General features: G+C 43.8%; 1 protein-coding gene across 2 annotated transcripts in view; it reads left to right on the forward strand.

Moving 5' to 3' along the window:
- lin7a (lin-7 homolog A (C. elegans)) overlaps window positions 1–15,633 on the forward strand; it is a 38,169-nt gene extending 22,536 nt beyond the window's left edge. Inside the window, exons 4-6 of one of the 2 annotated variants that reach the window (XM_029742326.1) lie at window positions 7,475–7,684; window positions 10,967–11,178; window positions 13,729–15,633. In XM_029742326.1, the coding sequence (XP_029598186.1) occupies window positions 7,475–7,684; window positions 10,967–11,178; window positions 13,729–13,753 (447 nt within the window). In that variant the 3' untranslated portion in view covers window positions 13,754–15,633. Of the gene's footprint in view, window positions 1–7,474; window positions 7,685–10,966; window positions 11,183–13,728 lie in introns of both variants that reach the window. The other variant, XM_029742327.1, reaches the window with a different exon arrangement.
- Window positions 15,634–23,746: the final 8,113 nt, after the last annotated feature.

A 23,746-nucleotide genomic window follows, 5' to 3' on the forward strand; every position in this document is an offset into this window, starting at 1 on the left:
CAGTCTGGCCACTCTGGCAGAACCGGGCAGTCTGGCCACTCTGGCAGAACAGGGCAGTCTGGCCACTCTGGCAGAACCGGGCAGTCGGGCCACTCTGGCAGCTTCTGACTAGCGGGCGGCTCTGGCGGCTCCTGACTAGCGGGCGGCTCTGGCGACTCCTGACTGGCGGGCGGCTCTGGTGACGAACGACTGGCGGGCGGCTCTGGTGACGAACGACTGGCGGGCGGCTCTGGTGACGAACGACTGGCGGGCGGCTCTGGTGACTGTTGACTGGCGGGCAGCTCTGGTGACTGTTGACTGGCGGGCAGCTCTGGTGACTGTTGACTGGCGGGCAGCTCTGGTGACTGTTGACTGGCGGCAGCTCTGGTGACTGTTGACTGGCGGGCAGCTCTGGTGACTGTTGACTGGCGGGCAGCTCTGGTGACTGTTGACTGGCGGGCAGCTCTGGCGACTGTTGACTGGCGGGCAGCTCTGGCGACTGTTGACTGGCGGGGCTGGGCTGACGCACTAGACTCCTGATGCGTGGGGCTGGTACTGGACGTGCCAGCCTGGAGACACGCACCTCCATGCTAGTGCGTCTAGCGGGAAACACCGGACCGAAAGGGCGCACTGGCGGTCTTGAGTGCAGGGTTGGCTTCACCCCTTCCGGCTCGATGCTCACCTTGCCCTGGCACCTGCTGGGCGCTGGTACCGGGCGGACTGGGCTGTGCGTCCGTATAGGCGAGATGGTGCGTACCTCAGCGTAACATGGCGCCATCCACCTCATACGCACCTCCCTGTAGTCACGGGTAGCTGGCTTACGGCTCTTCCCTGGCCTGGCCAAGCTACCCGTGTGCCCCCCCAAAAACATTTCTTGGGGGTGCCTCTCGGGTTTCCTACCCAACCGTTGGTTCCTCTGTCCAGCTGCCTCCACTCTCCTGAGTGCCTCCACCTGTTCCCATGGGAGGCGATCCCTTCCGGCCAGGATCTCTTCCCAGGTGTAGGCTCCCTTGCCGTCCAGGACATCCTCCCATGTCCATTTTTTCTCCTGTGGCTTCCTCCTCTTCTGCTGCTTGGTCCTTTGGTGGTGGGTGGTTCTGTAATGGCTGTCTTCAGAAATGAACCAAGGCGCAGCAGATATGTGAATACTCATATTTAATTACCCAAAAAAGGAGTAAAGCATCCACAGGAAACAATAACACGACAGCAACAGTTTGCAGGCTAACAAACGCAGTGCAAAACAACCACCCACAACCCCAAAGAAAAACACACACACCTATATAGGACTTCCAATCAAAGGCAACTCAACACACCTGCCTTCAATTGGAAGTCCCAATCAACAATACAAACATTCCCATACACAAAACTGCCACGTCCTGACCCCAAAACTAAAACAATAGCTCCATCAATAGCTGCATTAGCATCGAACTGCCCCCGCGATATGCAACTTTTTAGGGAAGTTAGAAACCAATACACACAGGCAGTTAGAAACGCCAAGGCTAGCTTTTTCAAACAGAAATTTGCTTCGTGCAACTCCAACTCTAAAAAGTTCTGGGACATTGTAAAGTCCATGGAGAATAAGAACACCTCCTCCCAACTGCCCACTGCACTGAGGATAGGAAACTCTGTCACCACCGATAAGCCCACTATAATTGAGAATTTCAATAAGCATTTTTCTACGGCTGGCCATGCTTTCCACCTAACTACCCCTACTGCATTCAACAGTACTGCACCCCCCACAGCTACTCGCCCAAACTTCCCCCATTTCTCCTTCTCCCAAATCCATTCAGCTGATGTTCTGAAAGAGCTGCAAAATCTGGACCCCTACAAATCAGCTGGGCTTGACAATCTGGACCCTTTCTTTCTAAAATTATCTGCCGAAATTATTGCAACCCCTATTACTAGCCTGTTCAACCTCTCTTTCGTGTCGTCTGAGATTCCCATAGATTGGAAAGCAGCTGCTGTCATCCCCCTCTTCAAAGGAGGTGACACTCTTGACCCAAATTGCTACAGACCTATATCCATCCTACCCTGCCTTTCTAAGGTCTTCGAAAGCCAAGTCAACAAACAGATTACCGACTATTTCGAATCCCACCGCACCCTCTCCGCTATGCAATCTGGTTTCAGAGCTGGTCATGGGTGCACCTCAGCCACGCTCAAGGTCCTAAACGACATCGTAACCGCCATCGATAAGAAACAATACTGTGCTGCCGTATTCATTGACCTGGCCAAAGCTTTTGACTCTGTTAATCACCACATCCTCATCGGCAGACTTAGTAGCCTTGGTTTCTCAAACAATTGCGTCGCCTGGTTCACCAACTACTTCTCTGACAGAGTTCAGTGTGTCAAATCGGAGGGCCTACTGTCTGGACCTCTGGCAGTCTCTCTGGGGGTACCACAGGGTTCAATTCTTGGGCCAACTCTTTTCTCTGTATACATAAATGATGTCGCTCTTGCTGCTGGTGAATCTCTGATCCACCTCTACGCAGACGACACCATTCTGTATACTTCTGGCCCTTCTTTGGACACTGTGTTAACAACCCTCCAGACGAGCTTCAATGCCATTCAACTCTCCTTCCGTGACCTCCAACTGCTCCTAAACACAAGTAAAACTAAATGCATACTCTTCAACCGATCGCTGCCTGCACCTGCCCGCCCATCCAGCATAACTTCTCTGGACGGTTCTAACTTAGAATTTGTGGACAACTACAAATACCTAGGTGTCTGGTTAGACTGTAAACTCTCCTTCCAGACTCACATCAATCATCTCCAATCCAAAGTGAAATCTAGAATTGGCTTCCTATTTCGCAACAAAGCATCCTTCACTCATGCTGCCAAACATACCCTCGTAAAACTGACCATCCTACCAATCCTCGACTTCGGCGATGTCATTTACAAAATAGCCTCCAATACCCTACTCAACAAGCTGGATGCAGTCTATCACAGTGCCATCCGTTTTGTCACCAAAGCCCCATATACAAGCCACCACTGCGATCTGTATGCTCTCGTTGGCTGGCCTTCGCTTCATAATCGTCGCCAAACACATTGGCTCCAGGTCATCTACAAGACCCTGCTAGGTAAAGTCCCCCCTTATCTCCGCTCGCTGGTCACCATGGCGGCACCCACCTGTGGCACGCGCTCCAGCAGGTATATCTCTCTGGTCACCCCTAAAGCCAACTCCTCCTTTGGTCGTCTCTCCTTCCAGTTCTCTGCTGCCAATGACTGGAACGAACTACAAAAATCTCTGAAATTGGAAACACTTATCTCCCTCGCTAGCTTTAAGCACCAGCTGTCAGAGCAGCTCACAGATCACTGCACCTGTACATAGCCCATCTATAATTTAGCCCAAACTACTACCTCTTCCCCTACTGTATTTATTTATTTTGCTCCTTTGCACCATATTATTTATATTTGAACTTTGAACTTTCTTCAAACTACAAATCTACCATTCCATTGTTTTTCTTGCTATACTTTATTTATTTTGCCACCATGGCATTTTTTTTTTGCTCTTACCTCCCTTATCTCACATCATTTGCTCACATTGTATATAGTCTTATTTTTTTATTTTTTTTCTACTGTATTATTGACTGTATGTTGTTTACTCCATGTGCAACTCTGTGTTGTTGTATGTTGTCGAACTGCTTTGCTTTATCTTGGCCAGGTCGCAATTGTAAATGAGAACTTGTTCTCAACTTGCCTACCTGGTTAAATAAAGGTGAAATAAATAAAAAAAAATAAAAAATCTGCTGGTCAGGACGTGACATTGGGTGAATTTTGGCCCATTCCTCCTGACAGAGCTGGTGTAACTGAGTCAGGTTTGTAGGCCTCCTTGCTCACAAATTCTCTATAGGATTGAGGTCAGGGCTTTGTGATGGCCACTCCTGTCACGGCTGTCGTAGTGATGAGACCAAGGTGCAGCGGGTTGTGTGCTCAACATATTATTTATTAAAGACGTGAACACGAAAAACAAGAAAATACAGAAACACAACAGGAACAGTTTTGCAGGCTAACAAAACGCAGTGCAAAAACAACTACCCACAACTAAACAGGTGAAAACAAGCTCTTTAAATATGACTCCCAATCAGGAACAACGATGAACAGCTGTTCCTGATCGAGAGCCACACAGACCACAAAGAAATATACAAACTAGAAACCTAGAACACAAAAATCCAGAACATACACCAAAACCCCGGAACACATAAATACAACACCCCTCTACATACACATAACCCCCCGAACCACATAAAACAAATACCCTCTGCCACGTCCTGACCAAACTACAATAACAAATACTCCCTCTAATGGTCAGGACGTGACAACTCCAATACCTTGACTTTGTTGTCCTTAAGCCATTTTGTCACAACTTTGGAAGTATGCTTGGGGTCATTGTCCATTTGGAAGACCCATTTGCGACCAAGCTTTAACTTCCTGACTGATGTCTTGAGATGTTGCTTCAATATGTCCATATAATTTTCCTTCCTCATGATGCCATCTATTTTGTTAAGTGCACCAGTCCCTCCTGCAGCAAAGCACCCCCACAACATGATGCTGACACCCCCGTGCTTCATGGTTGGGATGGTGTTCTTCGGCTAGCAAGCCTCCCCCTTTTTCCTACAAAGATAACGATGGTCATTATGGCCAAACAGTTCTATTTTTGTTTCATCAGACCAGAGGATATTTCTCCAAAAAGTGCAATCTTTGTCCACATGTGCAGTTGCAAACCGTAGTCTGGCTTTTTTATGGCGGTTTTGGAGCGGTGGCTTCTTTCTTGCTGAGCGGCCTTTCAGGTTATGTCGATATAGGACTTGTTTTACCGTGGATATAGATACTTTTGTACCTGTTTCCTCCAGCATCTTCACAAGGTCCTTTGCTGTTGTTCTGGGATTGATTTGCACTTTTCGCACCAAAGTATGTTCATCTCTAGGAGACAGAACGCGTCTCCTTCCTGAGCGGTATGACGGCTGCGTCATGGTGTTTATACTTGCATACTATTGTTTGTACAGATGAACGTGGTACCTTCAGGCGTTTGGAAATTGCTCCCAAGAACGAACCAGACTTGTGGAGGTCTACAATTCTTTTTCTGAGGTCTTGGCTGATATCTTTAGATTTTCCCATGATATCAAGAAAAGAGGCATTGAGTTTGAAGGTTGGCCTTGGAATACATCCACAGGTACACTTCCAATTGAATCAAATGATGTCAATTAGCCTATCAGAAGCTTCTAAAGTCATTTTCTGGAATTTTCCAAGCTGTTTAAAGGCACAGTCAACTTAGTGTATGTAAACTTCTGACTGGAATTGTGATACAGTGAATTATAAGTGAAATAATCTGTCTGTAAACAATTGTTGGGAAAATTACTTGTGTCATGCACAAAGTAGATGTCCTAACCGACTTGCCAAAACTATAATTTGTTAACAAGAAATTTGTGGAGTGGTTGAAAAACAAATTTTAATTACTTCAACATAAATGCATGTAAACTTCCGACTTCAACTTTGCTGAGTGCTGCCCTTGGGCCTATTGAAGGACACCACTTCATCTGATGTTGATGGAATATCAAAATACTCTTTCTAGCCTGCTCAGATCAAATGGTTTTGAGGTTGATGGTATGCTGCTGTTACAGCGACGTGTCCTTTTCATTTCCCTTCAAATATCCATTATTTGTGGATTATTCAAGGTCCCTGTTCAACATTATGAAGTACATGACCATAAAAAATGATTTCTTTTTCTCCAAAGCTTATTCAAAGGCTGTTTTGAAAGAGAGAATGTAGATCGGTCTAATCAAACTACTTTACAATTCATGAAAGAGGCCTTGGGGCTTGTACTTCACAGTGTTAAAGCAAGCCAGATTGTCATTGTTTACACAAGAAAGCAATGACAACAGCATGAAGTGCTTTTCAGCTTTGTCCTTGTCCATCACCAATCTTTTCAAAAGCATATTAAACAGCCACCATCGGAGCAGCAATTAACATAGAGCAAACTCCGTTCACTGGCTTCAACGCCCATGGGAGGGATTTCAATCGATGACATCGAAATGAGATGGTGCGCTGCTTTTGAAAGTGCCGCCCTCCTGAGACTTTCCGTTTAGCTGAGCCGGTGCTTGTTCATCAGCCTCGTCTCCAAGTACATCTCAAGTACATCGCTGACCAAAGGCCTGGAGGGCAGCACTCAGCACATTTCACATGAATCACTTTAATAAGTAGGAAATTGGGGGCCTAAAAAATGTGTTATAGTCCTATTGAAAATCAGGGATCCCTTGATACACCAGCAATCTTGAGGCATTAGCAGGGTAGATGTTATTTTAGATGCCTTTGGTGAACTGTTGCTGGTGAGCATTTACCAATTAAAATGTGTTCCACCTGAGAACATGAGCACTTGATTCAGTTTATTACCCAGTTAATTGAATCAATTCCAGACTGTAATTCCTGGCCTGAGGTTTTTATATTTTATCTTCCAGAGATGGGAGACCACTTAGTCTATGGTGCTCCAGAGAAAAGACTGAGCTGAACTGATGGCTGATGATAATAACATTTTGTTGAAATTAAGTAATTTCCATATGTACTCTGACATTACTTAGGCAATTTCCCAGTAAGCTGTAATTTTTCGTTGGTTCACCCCTGACACTTTTTGCGTTTGGAGGAGACAGCCGTATGCCACCTAGTTTCTTCCTCCCAGGAAGGGAGATAAACTTGTGAAGGTCGGTATGCCGTTAGCCAGAGAGGTGATGGTGGCATACTGAGCACAGTGCTTCTTTACCTCACAGTGGGAGAGAGAGATGGAGAGAGAGATAGAAGGGGGGGGCGGAAAAGTGGAGGATCTCAAAGCTTTGGGCTTTCACCTGCTAGGGAAAACTTTTGGATCCACATATGCCAAGCTTTGAAACAGAGGCCTTTTTCCCCGGCAGTTTCCTGAGAAAGTATTGCTTAATAATAATAATGAGACAGACTTGACAGACCGGCACCTGTGGTGATGTACATCTGCTGTTCCTTTTCCAGGCTGGGCTAACAAGCTCCTGCACACTTAGTTTCAGACGACAAGGCGAGAAGAAGATTCGTCTAGAACTTGAAAGCCATCCCAAGCCAGTGGAATTTAGTAAAGCAGGCTCACAGACATTTAGTTAGTTGGGGTGAAAGTTATCTTGCGTCTTTTCTTCTCCAGCGGAGACAGATATGTGCTAATCCATGTTCTTACAGAGCCAGAAAACATCTCACATGGCTATACAATACATCACCATCATCGCCTTGGCTCTCATTTTGTTATTCTCAGTCCTACTGGACGTCTCTAAGCCCTGTTTAGAGAGAGAAGTCAGAAGGTCCCACCCACAGAGTGAATTTAAGTCTGTACACTTATTTGGCTGTTTGGAAATGAAATCCCAGTTCATGCACTTAGTATCATCATTATCTAATCTATTTGTGTGGTAGACAGAATAGGGCATGGAGTTAGTGCTGAATACACCAATAATGGTCTGATCGTTATCCTCTCTTCTGTCTCTCTCTGCAGGCCACAGTTGCAGCATTTGCGGCCAGCGAGGGTCACTCTCACCCCCGAGTGGTGGAGCTGCCCAAGACGGAGGAGGGGCTGGGCTTCAACGTGATGGGCGGCAAGGAGCAGAACTCTCCCATCTATATCTCTCGCATCATCCCAGGGGGCTTGGCTGAGAGGCACGGGGGACTGAAGCGAGGGGACCAGCTCCTGTCTGTCAATGGCGTGGTATGTATAGATTATTTACGATTACCGCTAGGTCTAGTCACATGGTCAGTTTTTCCTGACCACTTGTCCCAGCCAGGAAAAACTCTGTACCCTATTTATGATATTCTGTGAATTTGCGTCTTCTATATTACGAGTCCCAATCACAGTTGTGTGCTGTAGTTAATATTTCAAGGTATTCATTTTCTCATCTTGCTTGACATTTATCCTGACAAACCATATCCAAGCAGGGAAGCATTTTGTCTAAACCTTGAGTCAAACTGTCACAATATGGATTGGGTCAAGCAGAGTGATTGGTTTTCTGAAGACCTAAATAAAAATAGGCTTATAGTGAGCCAGCGTCCAAGATACAGGAGCGCTATCTATGACTAAAGCAACGGGCAACAACAAAAGCTATTACAAAGCAACAGTTTTTTAGAAGCAGCCAATGTAACCATGAGCAATGTGTTCCAAACTTCACACGGCTTAGCGGTTTAGCCTTTCAAAGTCACTCCTTGCTGAATCCTATTCCGTAACTGTCCATTTACACCATCAAATGAAAACCAATTTGCATGGTAATGTCAGGATGTGTTTGGACATAAAAGTGCCTTCAGACAAACACTAATCAAACGTGCACTTTAAAAAGCAAGCTTCATGGCCTCCCGGGTGGCGCAGTGGTCTAAGGCACTGCATCGCAGTGCTAGCTATGCCACCAGAGACTCTGGGTTTGAGCCCAGGCTCTGTCGCAGCTGGCTGCGACCGGGAGGCCCATGGGGTGGTGCACAATTGGCCCAGTGTTGTCTGGGTTAGGGAGGGTTTGGCTGGCAGGGATATCCTTGTCTCATCGCACACTAGTGACTCCTGTGGTGTTCCGGGCACAGTGCATGCTGACCAGGTCGCCAGGTGTATGGTGTTTTCTCCAACACATTGGTGCTGCTGGCTTCTGGGTTGGATGTGCATTGTGTCAAGAAGCAGTGCGGCTTAGTGTTAGTGTTTGTCTGATGGCCTTGAGATAGAAGCTGTTTTTCAGTCTCTCGGTCCCAGCTTTGATGCACCTGTACTGACCTCGCCTTCTGGATGATAGCGGGGTGAACAGGCAGTGGCTCGGGTGGTTGTTGTCCTTGATGATCTTTTTGGCCTTCCTGTGACATCGGGTGCTGTAGGTGTCTTGGAGGGCAGGTAGTTTGCTCCCGGTGATGCGTTGTGCAGACCGCACCACCCTCTGGAGAGCCCTGCGGTTGTGTGCGGAGCAGTTGCCGTACCAGGTGGTGATACAGCCCGACAGGACGCTCTCGATTGTGCATTGGTAAAAGTTTGTGAGTGTTTTTGGTGACAAGACAAATTTCTTCAGCCTCCTGAGGTTGAAGAGGCGCTGTTGCGCCTTCTTCACCATGCTGTCTGTGTGGGTGGACCATTTCAGTTTGTCCGTGATGTGTACGCCGAGGAACTTAAAACCTTCCACCTTCTCCACTACTGTGCAATCGATGTGGATGGGTGGGGGTGGGGGGAGGGGGGTGGGGGGGGGGGTTCTCCCACTGCTGTTTCCTGAAGTCCACGATCATCTCCTTTGTTTTGTTGACATTGAGTGAGAAGTTATTTTCCTGACACCACACTCTGAGGGCCGTCACCTCCTCCCTATAGGCCGTCTCGTCATTGTAATCAAGCCTACCACTGTAGTGTCGTCTGCAAACTTGATGATTGAGTTGGAAGCGTGCATGGCCACGCAGTCATGGGTGAACAGGGAGTACAGGAGAGGGCAGAGAACGTACCCTTGTGGGGCCCCAGTGTTGAGGATCAGCGGGGTGGAGATGTTGTTTCCTACCTTCACCAGAAAGTCCAGAACCCAGTTGCACAGGGCGGGGTCTGTTGCTGAGCACTCGTTGACTGCTTTTCCTTCACTTTGAGGTCCAACTCATCCCAAACCATCTTAATTGGATTGAGGTCGGGTCATTGTGGAGGCCAGGTCATCTGATGCAGCACTCCATCACTTTCCCTCTTGGTCAAATAGCCCTTACAAAACCTGGAGATGTGTTGGGTCATTTTCCTGTTGAAAAACAAATGATAGTTCCACTAAGCACAAACCAGATGGGATGGCGTATTGCTGCAGAATGCTGTTGTAGCCATGCTGGGTAAGTGTGCTTTGAATTCCAAATAAATCACTTGCAGTGTCACCAGCAAAGCACCATCACACCTCTTCCTCCATGCTTCACAGTGGGAACCACACATGCAGAGATGATCCCTTCCCTACTCTGCGTCTTACAAAGACATGGCAGTTGGAACCAAAAATCTCAAATGTGGACTCATCAGACCAAAGGACAGATCTCCACTGGTCTAATGTCCATTGCTCAAGTTACTTGGCCCAAACAAGTCTCTTCTTCTTATTGGTATCCTTTAGTAGTGGTTTCTTTGCAGCAATTCAACCATGAATGCCTGATTCACACAGTCTCCTCTGAACTGTTGATGTTGAGATGTGTCTGTTACTTGAACTCTGTGAAGAATTTATTTGGGCTGCAATCTGAGGTGCAGTTAACTCTAATGAACTTATCCTCTGCAGCAGTGGTAACTCTGGGTCTTCCTTTCCTGTGGTGGTCCTCATGAGAGCCAGTTTCATCGTAGCACTCTGTTTTTGACATTTTCCGGATTGACCCTCATGTTTTAAAGTAATTATGGACTGCCATTTCTCTCTGCTTATTTGAGCTATTCTTGCCATAATATGGATTTGGTATTTTACCAAATAGGGCTATCTTCTATATTCCAAGTGACTATCTCATGAAGCTGCTTAAGAGAATGCCAAAGCTGTCATCAAGGCAAAGGGTAGCTACTTTGAAGAATCTCAAATATATATATATATTTTTATTAACACATTTTTGATTCCATATGTGTTATTTCATAGTTTTGATGTCTTTATTTATTTTTTTAGAAAATAGTAAAAATAAAGAAAAACCCTTGAATGAGTAGGTGTCCAAAATGTTGCTTGGTACTGTATATTACTCTGGGCTTGAGGATGAAGTACTAATTATACCAAATATTCAATGCTTGTTGAACTAAGTAAAAATACATTTGACTTCCAGTTCAAACCTAATTGGTTGTAACCATTTAGAAACTGAAGCTGCTGCTGTGTAACTGTGTCATTGTTGCTTACATAAAAGTCTTGGCAAGGTTTCTTTAATTCTCTGTCCATGCCAATTAAGAAACTGAGGCAGACTTCAGAGACCATATCACTACAACACTAACGCATTGCCACCACATTTCTTAAATGTGCTGAGTCTCTTCTCTCTCTCATTCTCTTTCACTGTATCTCCCCAGAGTGTGGAGGGGGAGCACCACGAGAAGGCGGTGGAGCTTCTGAAGGCAGCCAAGGACAGTGTGAAGCTGGTGGTACGCTACACGCCCAAGGTCCTGGAGGAGATGGAGGCGCGCTTCGAGAAGCTCCGCACGGCCCGCCGCCGCCAGCAGCAGCAGCTCCTCATGCAGGCTCAGCAGCAGCAGAACCTCACTACCCAGCAGAACCATATGTCGTAGGTGAGGCTTTTCATTGCTTTAAGGGTGGGGGACCGTAGCCTGGTGCCAGATCTATTTGTACTGTCTTGCCGACTCCTATGGGCATTGTCACACCAAAAATGACTGTAGGTGTTGGCAAGACAGCACAAACCAAATCTGGGACCACACGGATGAAGATAACAGCTGGTACAGTAAGAAGTCCTTTAAACTGGCCATATATTCACCAAACTATGATTTCATTTAGATTTATACTGTTTTAAGGATCTGACAGGGATTTTACATTTCAGTCATTTAGGAGACACACTTATCCAGAGCGACTTGAGTGCATACATTTTCACACTTGTCCCCCGTGAGAATCAAACCCACAACCATGGTGTTGCAAGCACCATGTTCTACCAACTGAGCTACACGGGACTCTTCAGCACCTCAAAGGTTTTTGGGGAATAGGGTGAACTGAAGGAGGCTGGCATTGTCTGGAGATACACATTGCACCATTGAAAGAGCAACAGCATTTAAAAAGCAACGAATGCCTTTGAAAACTGCCTATGTGGCATCGATATGAGTCAGAAACAGTTATTCTAGTGTCCTAATTGACTACAAAGTGTTTGGAACAATTGTGTGTCACAACGGGTAAATGAAGGATGGGTTTAGACTAAGTACATTTGCCTACTAACATGAGGTGAACAGCTGCAGTGATTGCTCTCTATTCAATAGCATACAGTGAGACAGACCTGGCCAGCAGCCTGGCTTTGTTTAGATAAGACAACACGTTGTGCTTTTTTTTACTTGAGAAATACTGCAGCAAATACCTTAGTCAGATGTAAAATTGCGCAACCTAAACATTCTTGGCAAAAACTCCCAAATTTAATTACAGATTTCTTGAGTTATCTTCGATTAATTCTTGGGATTTTGAGGAAGTGAAATAGGCTTCTGCGTCTACAGTGTCTCATGGGCGACAAACATCATTAACCAAGCGTGGAATCGGTCCGGAAACAAACCTCCAAGGCTGAAATCTTGTTTTTCTCATGAGCAACAGAAAAACAGAAGTGCCAATCGGAGTGTTCAGTGGTTCTTTAAAACCCATTGGGCTCTTTATACCCAGAGAGAGTACCAGAGAGGCTCCTGTCAGAGAGGCTCCTACTGCACAATGATACCAGGCCTTGTCCTTTGGGTAAAAGTTACAGAGGATTACATCAAGCTTTTCAAAAAAAAAATCAATTTGTTTGCAGCACACATTAAGTTCCTGGGCTGGGCGCTTAATCTATTTCAGGGTGTTATCTAAGCAGTTGCAATCCCCTGTACAGTCATAGCCGTCTATGTTGTGTCAGTAATTCAGCTGCGTGGCTTGTGAATTAGTTTAGATATGGCTGAGCAAATAAGAGCTCACGCTCATGGGATGCTACGTGTTTTATAACACATACCACAGAGCCAACTTTACTTGACTGCATCAGTGCAAAGTTGAGGCAGACTTATAGTATACATACATACTCCGTCATTGCTTGGATTGCTGGAGGTGATAAAGCAAAAATAACGACAACTCTGAAAATAGGTAGTAGTAATACTAAGCCTGTCTGGGCCACATCACAAAACACTTAACACCACCTGCAGGCTAAGGGATCCTCAGTGGCACTGATCGTTTGATACTAACCCTCCTCATGTAGCCCTCGTTTAGCTCGGGGAGGTATGTGAGAGCTTGTAGACCTGTGCAGTAGAGGCATGGAGTGGGGACTGAGCAGGGATCATGTTGTATCAACCCTGGCATGCTGACTACAGGGCTTTGCCACAGTGGCCAAGAGGCCGGTGGCCAAGCAAGCGACACGCGCGGCGAACAGGCTGCTAGGTGGCAAGCACCATGGGATTGCATGGAATCTGTTCGTCATGTAGCCTTCCTCTCTTATACGCTGCCCAGCCATTCTGTCTCTCTCTCGCATACCTGGCCAGGCTGACCAAGGCCGAGGACACAATAGGCTCTGCTATATCTCTGTTCTCAGTAGTAGTGGGAATTCCACAGACATGTAGCCATTTCCTGCTGTCAGATGACCTAGTGGCCTCATAGGTGGAATGTTATTCACATTTTTCATAATTAAGAAACATTATTTCTAAAACCTGACCGAAAATCAGGTGTTTTTATGTCAAACGGTTTTGTTATATTTCAGTGTTCTGTGATGTATATAAAGTGTAATATTGGGATGCAAACTCAACATGTAATACATTTAAACTCTGTATCTGACATGGTACAGGTGTCTTCTTTTTTAAAAGTCCATAACCATGTGTGTGAGGTGTATACTTTTGTTTCAAAGTACATTTGTTTAAGACTACCAAGAAACACTCTGTGTGACCCTGATTTAGCCCACTGCCATAAAAGGTTCATTCACAATCATTTTTAATTGGCTTTTCACAGTTCAATGCGGCTTTTCGCAATTCACAGCAGAGTACACTTCCCTTTTTTGTAACTTATTGCACCAGAATATGACATTAGCATCCCACTTTACTGACCTGTCAAAATACTGACTTGTCAAATGGTTTCAAGCATTGCTCTCAGCTTTTCTTACATCTATCCGTCACAGGCTGTTCCAAAAGAAGAAGAAGTGAGACACTGAAAGGAAGGTTCTGAGTCCATCTCTATGTGCAGAGGATGCCGAAGGAACCACCTGGTTGAGGGGAATATGATACTGTTAAGCAGTGAAGACTCTCTCTCCCCCTTCAATGTACTACCAACAGAATGAAGCAAAACTGAAAGATGTGTGTTCTGAAATGTAAACAATGGTGCTTGTTACATGAGAGATTGGAGGCTAGCACTGAAACCCATCCTTTTGACTTTTATTTTGTTTGTGTTCATTTTAAGTTGTACTCTTAACAGTTGAAAGTTGTAACCCTCCACAATGCAATTCACTTGTTTCCTGACTTTGGTTTTGCTATAGCTTTGTACAGTGATATTTCTATTGTTTCTTCTATGGGAGCTTGTCTGTGTGTGAGTGAACATTGCTTTTTTTGTGTCAAACTTGTCCTGCTTTGGATAAATGTGAACTCTTTTTTTACCTTATATATATTGCAGCGAGAAAATATTTTGTATGGAAACTTGTAGATTTAGCAATAACAGACTTTCGTTGGTTTTACATTTCACATAAAAGTAATGATTAGAGATATACAGTATGTGGGAAAGATACAAAAGTTAACAATGTAATACTAGATCAACTGTATCTTATGCACTGTGTGTCATAAGGCAGCTTCTGCCATTAAAAATCGAACGGCTGTTAAAAGAGAGGTATGTAAAGTGGATGAATACACAGAGATAATTGTATTCATACAATTGAATAGGCAAGTACAATTATCGTACAATTTCATAACTTGATTTTCAGCTCTCAAGTCAGCCATTTAATGATTGTTAGTCATCTACTCCTATCAAATGAATATATACAGAGAGTATATAGAGTAATCATATAAAATAAAATCTACATATATCAATATAATTTGAACATTTGAATCATTTATATGAGGAATGTCAAACACATATATATATTAATGACCTGGCGGGTTAATCATATGGTACAATTGTCTTTATTTTTTAAATCAATCTATTTTATTGTTTATATTCTGAGTTTTGCATAAAGTCATTTCATTAAGGTATGTGTGTGTTTGTTAACATGCAGATGATTATTTAATAGATTGAATTGTATAAGACCTATAGCCCAGTGTATAATTCGTACCAGAATATTATGGTTAATGGACTCATTCTCCTGGATCTGCGTCGTCACCTTTACATTGTGAGTAAGAGACTGTGGAATGTTCTAGTTGTCTTATCAATGAGGGACCTCTGTTTTAAACTCTCTCCTTCAACCCTCTACCTATAGTCTGACGTAGTATTCTCATGACAAGTAACCATATTTAGGTATAACATGTTGCACTGTGGATTCATTGAAAGCTATTAGAAAACAATTTGATGATCAAAAGTGGTCTTGTATCTGTAGTACTGTCAGACAAACATTACATTGGATGGTTTTCCTAGTAGCAAACTCTAGTATGTATTTTCTATATAGGCCTAGTTCCTTTGTGGGTGGGTATTGAAGTAGTGCAAGATCATTTAACATCCACACTGTGTGCAATGTGCCATCCTGATAGTCCAGCCAGATTGGGCTGTGAACGTGTTTTGTTCCTCAACTTTTGAGCAGTTCATCTTGCCTCTGACAGATCCCTTTTGTACATTTACTTATTCTCTTTCTTATTGCCAACTTGCATTTTTTAGGCTGAACGTACTGTACTTCCTGACTGGACGTACTGTACTTCCTGATTCAACGTACTGTACTTCTTGATTCGACGTACTGTACTTCCTGATTCTACGTACTGTACTTCCTGACTGGACGTACTGTACTTCCTGATTGTACAGAAAAAAAGACAACACCAGGTGATATGCAATTGTTATACATATTATATTTGTATAAATAAATATATGTGCGTGTGTACAATGATGACTTCATTGACCCCGAACTGCTTCTTCTTCTACTGTGTCTATTGTGCTTGTCTGAAATCTGGGGTAAGGGGAAGCAGGCTACAGCTAACTCCTGACCCCTGTCTGTTTGAGCTGTGAACAGGAGTTACAGGGCAGCAGTGTAGCACTCTTCCAAAGCAATTATGGTCTCTCAGTGATGGGGTCACTGGTTCTGACACTGCCTTCCTCAGTACTGAGATGAAGTGCCTGTGGATGACGCTTTCACATTATAATTCCCCCTTGAATTTAAGCATCGATATAAACCCAACCGCCAATGGACGTCAATACAGAAGGCAGACACTGAAACTAATGCCGGAGCTCAGTGGTCCTTGTAAGATGGCGGAAGGAAACTCAAGCTGAGGATGTGGATTTGTTTGCACCAGCTACACTGACTATATAGAACATAGTGTGTATCGGCCTACTATTGTGTTTGTCAAAGGGAACATGTCTTTTTTACAAACCAGGCTATGTGTGCTATTATAAACCTGGCTGAAGCTGTAGACCGTATACCACGATTATGACAAAACATGTATTTTTACTGCTCTAATTACGTTGGTAACCAGTTTATAGTAGCAATAAGGCACCTCTGGGGTTTGTGATATATGGCCAATATACCATGGCTAAGGGCTGTTTCCAGACACTGCGTTGCATTGTGCCTAAGAACAGTCCTTAGCCATGGTATATTGGTCATATACTACACCTACTCGGGACTTATTGCTTAATTCTACTTCCTTCAGATAGAATCAAAGGAATATTTCCATCAGGAATGTCTAATTTGTAAACAGCGACTCATCCTCGCAATCCATCTATCTACTTAATCACCTCTTTTCTCATTCCACGGCGCTAATGAACTGAGTAGTGAGGATGGAAACGCAAACTCGTAATTAGGCATCACTGATGAGAGATCAGTGAAATATGTTCATATCTGTCATTCTTATTCTGTAAAATGAATAGATCCCAGCTTGAGTTAATCAATCAGTAGGCTACACACTACAGAGGCGTTCATATAGTCTAGAGGGCTTGTGTTGGAGAATGTACAAGCTACAGAGACTGGGCCATGTCGTGGCTACTGACATTTGAGCTCTCAGGAATGACATTGCATTATATGCATCTAATCTCATCTTTGTGGACATATGAATCCTGGCTACAAGTCATTTCCATTAGCACAACCTTTAAATTAATCAGATTGATCTGATGAGTCTAATGCAAATGAATAACAGCATAGCTGGCATATGTATTCACTGTATAACACTGTAAGGAATTCACACTTATATGACTGGTGTGAATTGATGTGTTTCTGTGTACTGCGGGAACACACCACTTACTTTATAGCTAGGTGAAATCACATCCTCTCTGTCTCCGTGACAACATACTTCCAGATGCAGGTGTGGGGGGGGGTCAGACTTTACTCTGTAGGGTGGGGGCATTGCATGTGATGTGATACCCTGTTGGTCTGCCATGGCAACCTAGAGGCAGAAAACGCTGCTTTTGTGCCACAGACATTTGGAGGTAGGTGATAAAACAATACCTTGTATGATTCCCCATGGAAGCAAATGAAGAATAAATGGTCAAGGATACTATCTGTAGGATAGACTACAAAGGTTATGTAGTGTTAACATAAATTATGATACAGTCTACTATACAGAGGATTAGACTGAAGCCTATAGTATAATAGTCTGTCTGGCACCAGGTCTAGAAGTCTTCCAGTCACACCTCGCTGTGTAGTCACGTGGGTCGCGCGTTAGCCATTCTAATAGTATAGACCAGGGGTATTCCGACCCAAATCGACCTATTCAAGTCTTACCTTACGAAGTCCGGACTACTGCTGGTTTTCTGTTAATGACCTCATAGTTAATTGCACCCCCCCCCCCCCCCCCCCCCGAGCAGTATACTACAAAGTAGGATCAGTGAGTTAGTCAGCTAACTTTGATAAACAATCATAAATAACTATTGATTTTCTGGTTCATGAAGAAAACTAAACTTAGATATATGTTTTTAGTTGTAGAGTCAATTAGACCATGCCCATTTCAAGCTTATCCTTCCCCCCAAAAATTGCTGGCTAACTCATTGAGATGAGATAGGTGAGATAGGGTGCAGGCCAGGCAGCAGGCTGTTAGCCAGCCTGCCAGCTTAGTGGAGTCTGCCACTAGCACAGTCAGTGTAGTCAGCTCCGCTATCCCCATTGAGACCATGTCTGTGCCTTGATCTAGGTTGGGCAAAACTTAACATGGCGGTGTTCGCTTTAGCAATCTCACTGCAATAAAGACCTCCTCCATTCTTGTCATTATTGAAAGAGATTGTGATATCTCACATCTCAAAATAGGGCTACTTAATGTTAGATCCCTCACATCCAAGGCAGTTATAGTCAATGAACTAATCACTGATCATAATCTTGATGTGATTGGCCTGACTGAAACATGGCTTAAGCCTGATGAATTTACTGTGTTAAATGAGGCCTCACCTCCTGGTTACACTAGTGACCATATCCTCCGCGCATCCCGCAAAGGTGGAGGTGTTGCTAACATTTACAATAGCAAATTTAAATTTACAACAAAAAGAAAATACTGTGTTTTTGTCTTTTGAGCTTCTAGTCATGAAATCTATGCAGCCTACTCAATCACTTTTTATAGCTAATGTTTACAGGCCTCCTGGGCCATATACAGCGTTCCTCACTGAGTTCCCTGAATTCCTATCGGACCTTGTAGTCATGGCAGATAATATTCACATTTTTGGTGAAAATCCACAGACCCACTCCAAAAAGCTTTTGGAGCCATCATCGACTCAATGGGTTTTGTCCAACATGTCTCCGGACCTACTCAATGCCACAGTCATACTCTGGACCTAGTTTTGTCCCGTGGAATAAATGTTGTGGATCTTAATGTTTTCCCTCATAATCCTGGACTATCGGAACACCATTTTATTACATTTGCAATTGCAACAAATAATCTGCTCAGACCCCAACCAAGGATCATCAAAGCTGTGTTATAAATTCTAGGACAACCCAAAGATTCCTAGATGCCTTTCCAGACTCCCTCCACCTACCCAAGGACGTCAGAGTACAAAAGTCAGTTAACCACCTAACTGAGGAACTCAGTTTAACCTTTCGTAAAGCTAACTAAATGCAGCATTCCCCAAGAGAGGATGGCTTTCACTTCAGCAGTGACAAATTCATGAACTTCTTTGACGAAAAGATCATGATCATTAGAAAGCAAATTACGGACTCCTCTTTAAATCTGCGTATTCCTCCAAAGCTCAGTTGTCCTTAGTCTGCACAACACTGCCAGGACCTAGGATCAAGGGAGACACTCAAGTTTTTTAATACTATATCTCTTGACACATTGATGAAAATAATCATGGCTCTAAATCTTCAAGCTGCCTACTGGACCCTATTCCAACTAAACTGCTGAAAGAGCTGCTTCCTGTGCTTGGCCCTCCTTTGTTGAACATAAAATATGGCTCTCTATCCATCGGATGTGTACCAAATTCACTAAAAGTGGCAGTAATAAAGCCTCTCTTGAAAAAGCCAAACCTTGATCCAGAAAATGTAAAAAACTATCGGCATATATTAAATCTCCCATTCCTCTCAGAAAAATGTGCTGTTGCGCAGCAACTCACTGCCTTCCTGAAGAAAAAACAATGTATACGAAACGCTTCAGTCTGGTTTTAGACCCCATCATAGCACTGAGACTGCACTTGTGAAGGTGGTAAATTACCTTTTAATGGCATCAGAACGAGGCTCTGCATATGTCCTCGTGCTTTAGACCTTAGTGCTGCTTTTGATACCATCTATCACGGCATTCTTTTGGAGAGATTGGAAACCCACATTGGTCTACATGGACAAGTGGCAAATGTTCTACTATTAAACTCAGACAAAACAGAGATAGTTCTAGGTCCCAAGAAACAAAGAGATCTTCTGTTGAATCTGACAATTAATCTTGATGGTTGTACTGTACAGTCGACTCAAATAAAAGGACCTCGGCTTTACTCTGGACCCTGATCTCTCTTTTGACGAACATATCAAGACTGTTTCAAGGACAGCTTTTTTCCATCTACGTAACATTGCAAAAATCTGAAACTTTCTGTCCAAAAATGATACAAAAAAAATTGATCCATGCTTTTGTCACTTCTAGGTTAGACTACTGCAATGCTCTATATTCCGGCTACCTGGATAAAGCACTATATAAACTTCAGTTAGTGCTTAACACGGTTGCTAGAATCTTGACTAGAACCAAAAAATGTGATCATATTACTCCAGTGCTAGCCTCTCTACACTGGCTTCCTGTTAAGGCTAGGGCTGATTTCAAGGTTTTACTGCTAACCTACAAAGCAATACATGGGCTTGCTCCTACCTATCTTTCCGATTTGGTCCTGCCGTACATACCTACACGTACGCTATGGTCACAAGACGCAGGCCTCCTTACTGTCCCTAGAATTTCTAAGCAAACAGCTGGAGGCAGGGCTTTCTCATATAGAGCTCAATTTTTATGGAATGGTCTGCCTGTCCATGTGAGAGACGTAGACTCGGCCTTGACCTTTAAGTCTTTATTGAAGACTCATCTCTTCAGTAGGTCCTATGATTGAGTGTAATCTGGCCCAGGAGAGTGAAGGTGAACGGAAAGGCACTGGAGCAACGAACCACCCTTGCTGTCTCTGCCTGGCCGATTCCCCTCTCTCCACTGGGATTCTCTGCCTCAAACCCTATTACAGGGGCTGAGTCACTGGCTTACTGGTGCTCTTCCATGCCGTCCCTAGGAGGGGTGCGTCACTTGAGCGGGTCGAGTCACTGACGTGATCTTCCTGTCCGGGTTGGTGCCCCCCCTTGGGTTCGTGCCGTGGGGGAGATCTTCGTGGGCTATATTTGGCCTTGTCTCAGGATAGTAAGTTGGTGGTTGAAGATATCCCTCTAGCGGTGTGGGGTCTGTGCTTTGGCAAAGTGGGTGGGGTTATATCCTGCCTGTTTGGCCCTGTCCGGGAGTATCGTCGGACGGGGCCACAGTGTCTCCCAACCCCTCCTGTCTCAGCCTCCAGTATTTATGCTGCAATAGTTTGTGTCGGGGGGCCAGGGTCAGTCTGTTATATCTGGAGTATTTCTCCTGTCTTATCCGGTGTCCTGTGTGAATTTAAGTATGCTCTCTCTAATTCCATCTCTCTCTTTTTCTCTCTCTCTCCCTCTCTCTCACTCTTTCTCTCTTTCTCTCTTTCTCACGGAGGACCTGAGCCCTAGGACTATACCTCAGGACTACCAGGCCTGATGACTCCTTGCTGTCCCCAGTCCACCTGGTCATGCTGCTGCTCCAGTTTCAACTGTTCTGCCTGCGGCTATGGAACCCTGACCTGTTGACCGGACGTGCTACCTTGTCCCAGAACTGCTGTTTTCAACTCTCTAGAGACAGCAGGAGCGGTAGAAATACTCTGAATGATCGGCTATGAAAAGCCAACTGACATTTACTCCTAAGGTGCTGACCTGTTGCACCCTCTACAACCACTGTGATTATTATTATTTGACCCTGCTGGTCATCTATAAACATTTGAACATCTTGGCCATGTTCTGTTATAATCTCCATCCGGCACAGCCAGAAGAGGACTGGCCACCCATCATAGCCTGGTTCCTCTCTAGGTTTCTTCCTATGTTCTGGCCTTTCTAAGGAGTTTTTCCTAGCCACCGTGCTTCTACACCTGCATTGCTTGCTGTTTGGGGTTTTAGGCTGGGTTCTGTACAGCACTTTGTGACATCAGCTGATGTAAGAAGGTCTTTATAAATACATTTGATTGATTGATTGATCCTGCTTTGTAGTATTTATTTATTTAACCTTTAAACCTGGTGTCCCAAGTTCAAATCAGTCCCTGATTGAGGGGACTTTTTTATTGTTTGAGGTCCAGATTTTAATTTGAGGGGTGTATGCTATTATTAACTAGCCAACTAGCTATAGCCTAAAATCCCACTGGGCACACTGGTTGAATCAACGTTGGTTAACCAACGTAGAATAGACGTCTGTGCCCAGTGGGATAAATCAACATGTGTCTAGATTACTCACTCAAAGGTGGGTCCTCAATGCAAGGGCAATAGTTAGCCTTGATAATGACAAAACCGTTTGAATTATATTGTATTGATGTGATTATGAATCACTTAATGTTAAATTATGTTTAATGTAAGAGTCTGGCAGCTAGCTAACTATATTGTATTGATGTGATTATGAATCACTTAATGTTAAATTATGTTTAATGTAAGAGTCTGGCAGCTAGCTAACTATATTGTATTGATGTGATTATTCACTTAATGTTGTTAAATGTATTTAATGTAAGAGTCTGGGAGCTAGCTAACCTCCTCATAGCCGCCTCATAATTTAAAGGAGGGATTTGCAGTGAGCATGAGGACAACATTGGCTCCACTTGAGCACATGGGTTTTGGAGATTTGAAGGAGCCTACAGAGAAATGGAATTGTTAACTGTCTACCTTTCATCCCAACATGTCCTATTAAAAGAGCACAATGTCTGTCAAATTTAATTGGATCACCCTGTTGCAGGAGAACTTTCCTTCAATTCAGAAAATATAAAACTTGTAGTATATATGATGTTTAAAAAGACTTCTGACATTTGTAATTTCCACTATAAAATCTCAGACTTGATTTTCCCTTGTGAAAAATGTATCAACCCCTACAAAAATGTCCGTTAGTTATAATCCACATAATAATTCTCATTTCCTGTTGCTGCAGGATTATTTTCCTGCTGTAGTAAACTGACTAAAATGAAGATTACATTTACATTTTAGTCATTTAGCAGACGCTCTTATCCAGAGCGACAGTAGTGAATGCATACATTTCATACATTTTTTTCCCCAGATCCTACATCTGTATCAAATTGTCAGGTAGTTATTGTTTAACTGGAATATGACACAAACAATATCACAGCCTACTTATTAGATAGCAAATACAAATTCTCTGGAGTCATGAGAGCATGACAAGTGACATCTCATAGTCAAGTATTAGAAATACCTCCCTCTTGTGGTGATAGTGTATACTCAGTACTGCAAATAATGGCTTTGGCTATTGTGAGAAATGCCAGAGTATTTCACATTAGAGTGATTTGTGTCAGGCTACGTTCAGTCCTTACATTGTCCAGGTTGGAAGAGGAATCAAATGGAAATAGATGAATGATATCCTAATAATAAAGTACTTGATGCAAATTCCCCCCGTTTGTAACCTTGGGTCATACTATCTGTTGATGTGGAAACAAAGATTATATCTCTTGTCATCTCATGACGTCACATGCCTGGTGCATGATGAGTGATTTATGAATATATCCCAGGTTTAGCCATGGAAAATGACTTCAATGCGTAGAGAGCCTCGTAGCCAGCAGTGTGGCTTACTGAAATAGAAGCCCTCGCTGGTATGCCTGCTATGCCACAGAGCCATCTAGCATCGTGCCACAGAGGCAGAGCATGTGTTTAACTACCAGTATTACCCACTCGCCACTCAGTCTCTCCCTCTGGTGTCACAATAGGAAGGTGCTTGTCATAAACATGAAGACTTGAGTGTCTCTCGAAGGTTATGTCACGACGAGATAGGTTTCTATGTTTTCACATGGGCGTGACTGTGTGCTGTGCTGCCATAGGGCAAGTGATATAGGAGTTACATAATCTGTCGGTTGCTCTCAAACCCAAGTAAAAAAAACCTGCAGTGACACATTCGATTTCACTGTGTTCTTCTATTATAAATGCGTTATAAATGTAAGGGAAATCCTTTTAGCCTAATGGGGTCACAATACAACAGGAAAAAGACTGTACCGCTTTGATTTTGGGATCTATAGGCTTTGATGAGACGCAACATATGATACTAGTAACCCCTTTCCCTTCGCTTACACACAATTTCAAGTGTTACGTTCAGGCCATTTGTTCAAAGCGATAGTGTTTAGGGTGTAGTTAGGGGTGTTAACAATGAGAAACATTTGTTACTGAAGAAAAAACAGGTACACAAACCCTCTCTCCTCCCCTTCCCATCTCCACCCACCACACCAACACTCTGACCAGGAATAGAATGCAAGCTACTCTCTCTTCTGTAGTCACTCTATTTGATGGAATAAACAACATTTACACCGACATA

Source organism: Salmo trutta, chromosome 40 (assembly GCF_901001165.1).
Source record: "Salmo trutta chromosome 40, fSalTru1.1, whole genome shotgun sequence".
NCBI lineage: Eukaryota > Metazoa > Chordata > Actinopteri > Salmoniformes > Salmonidae > Salmo > Salmo trutta.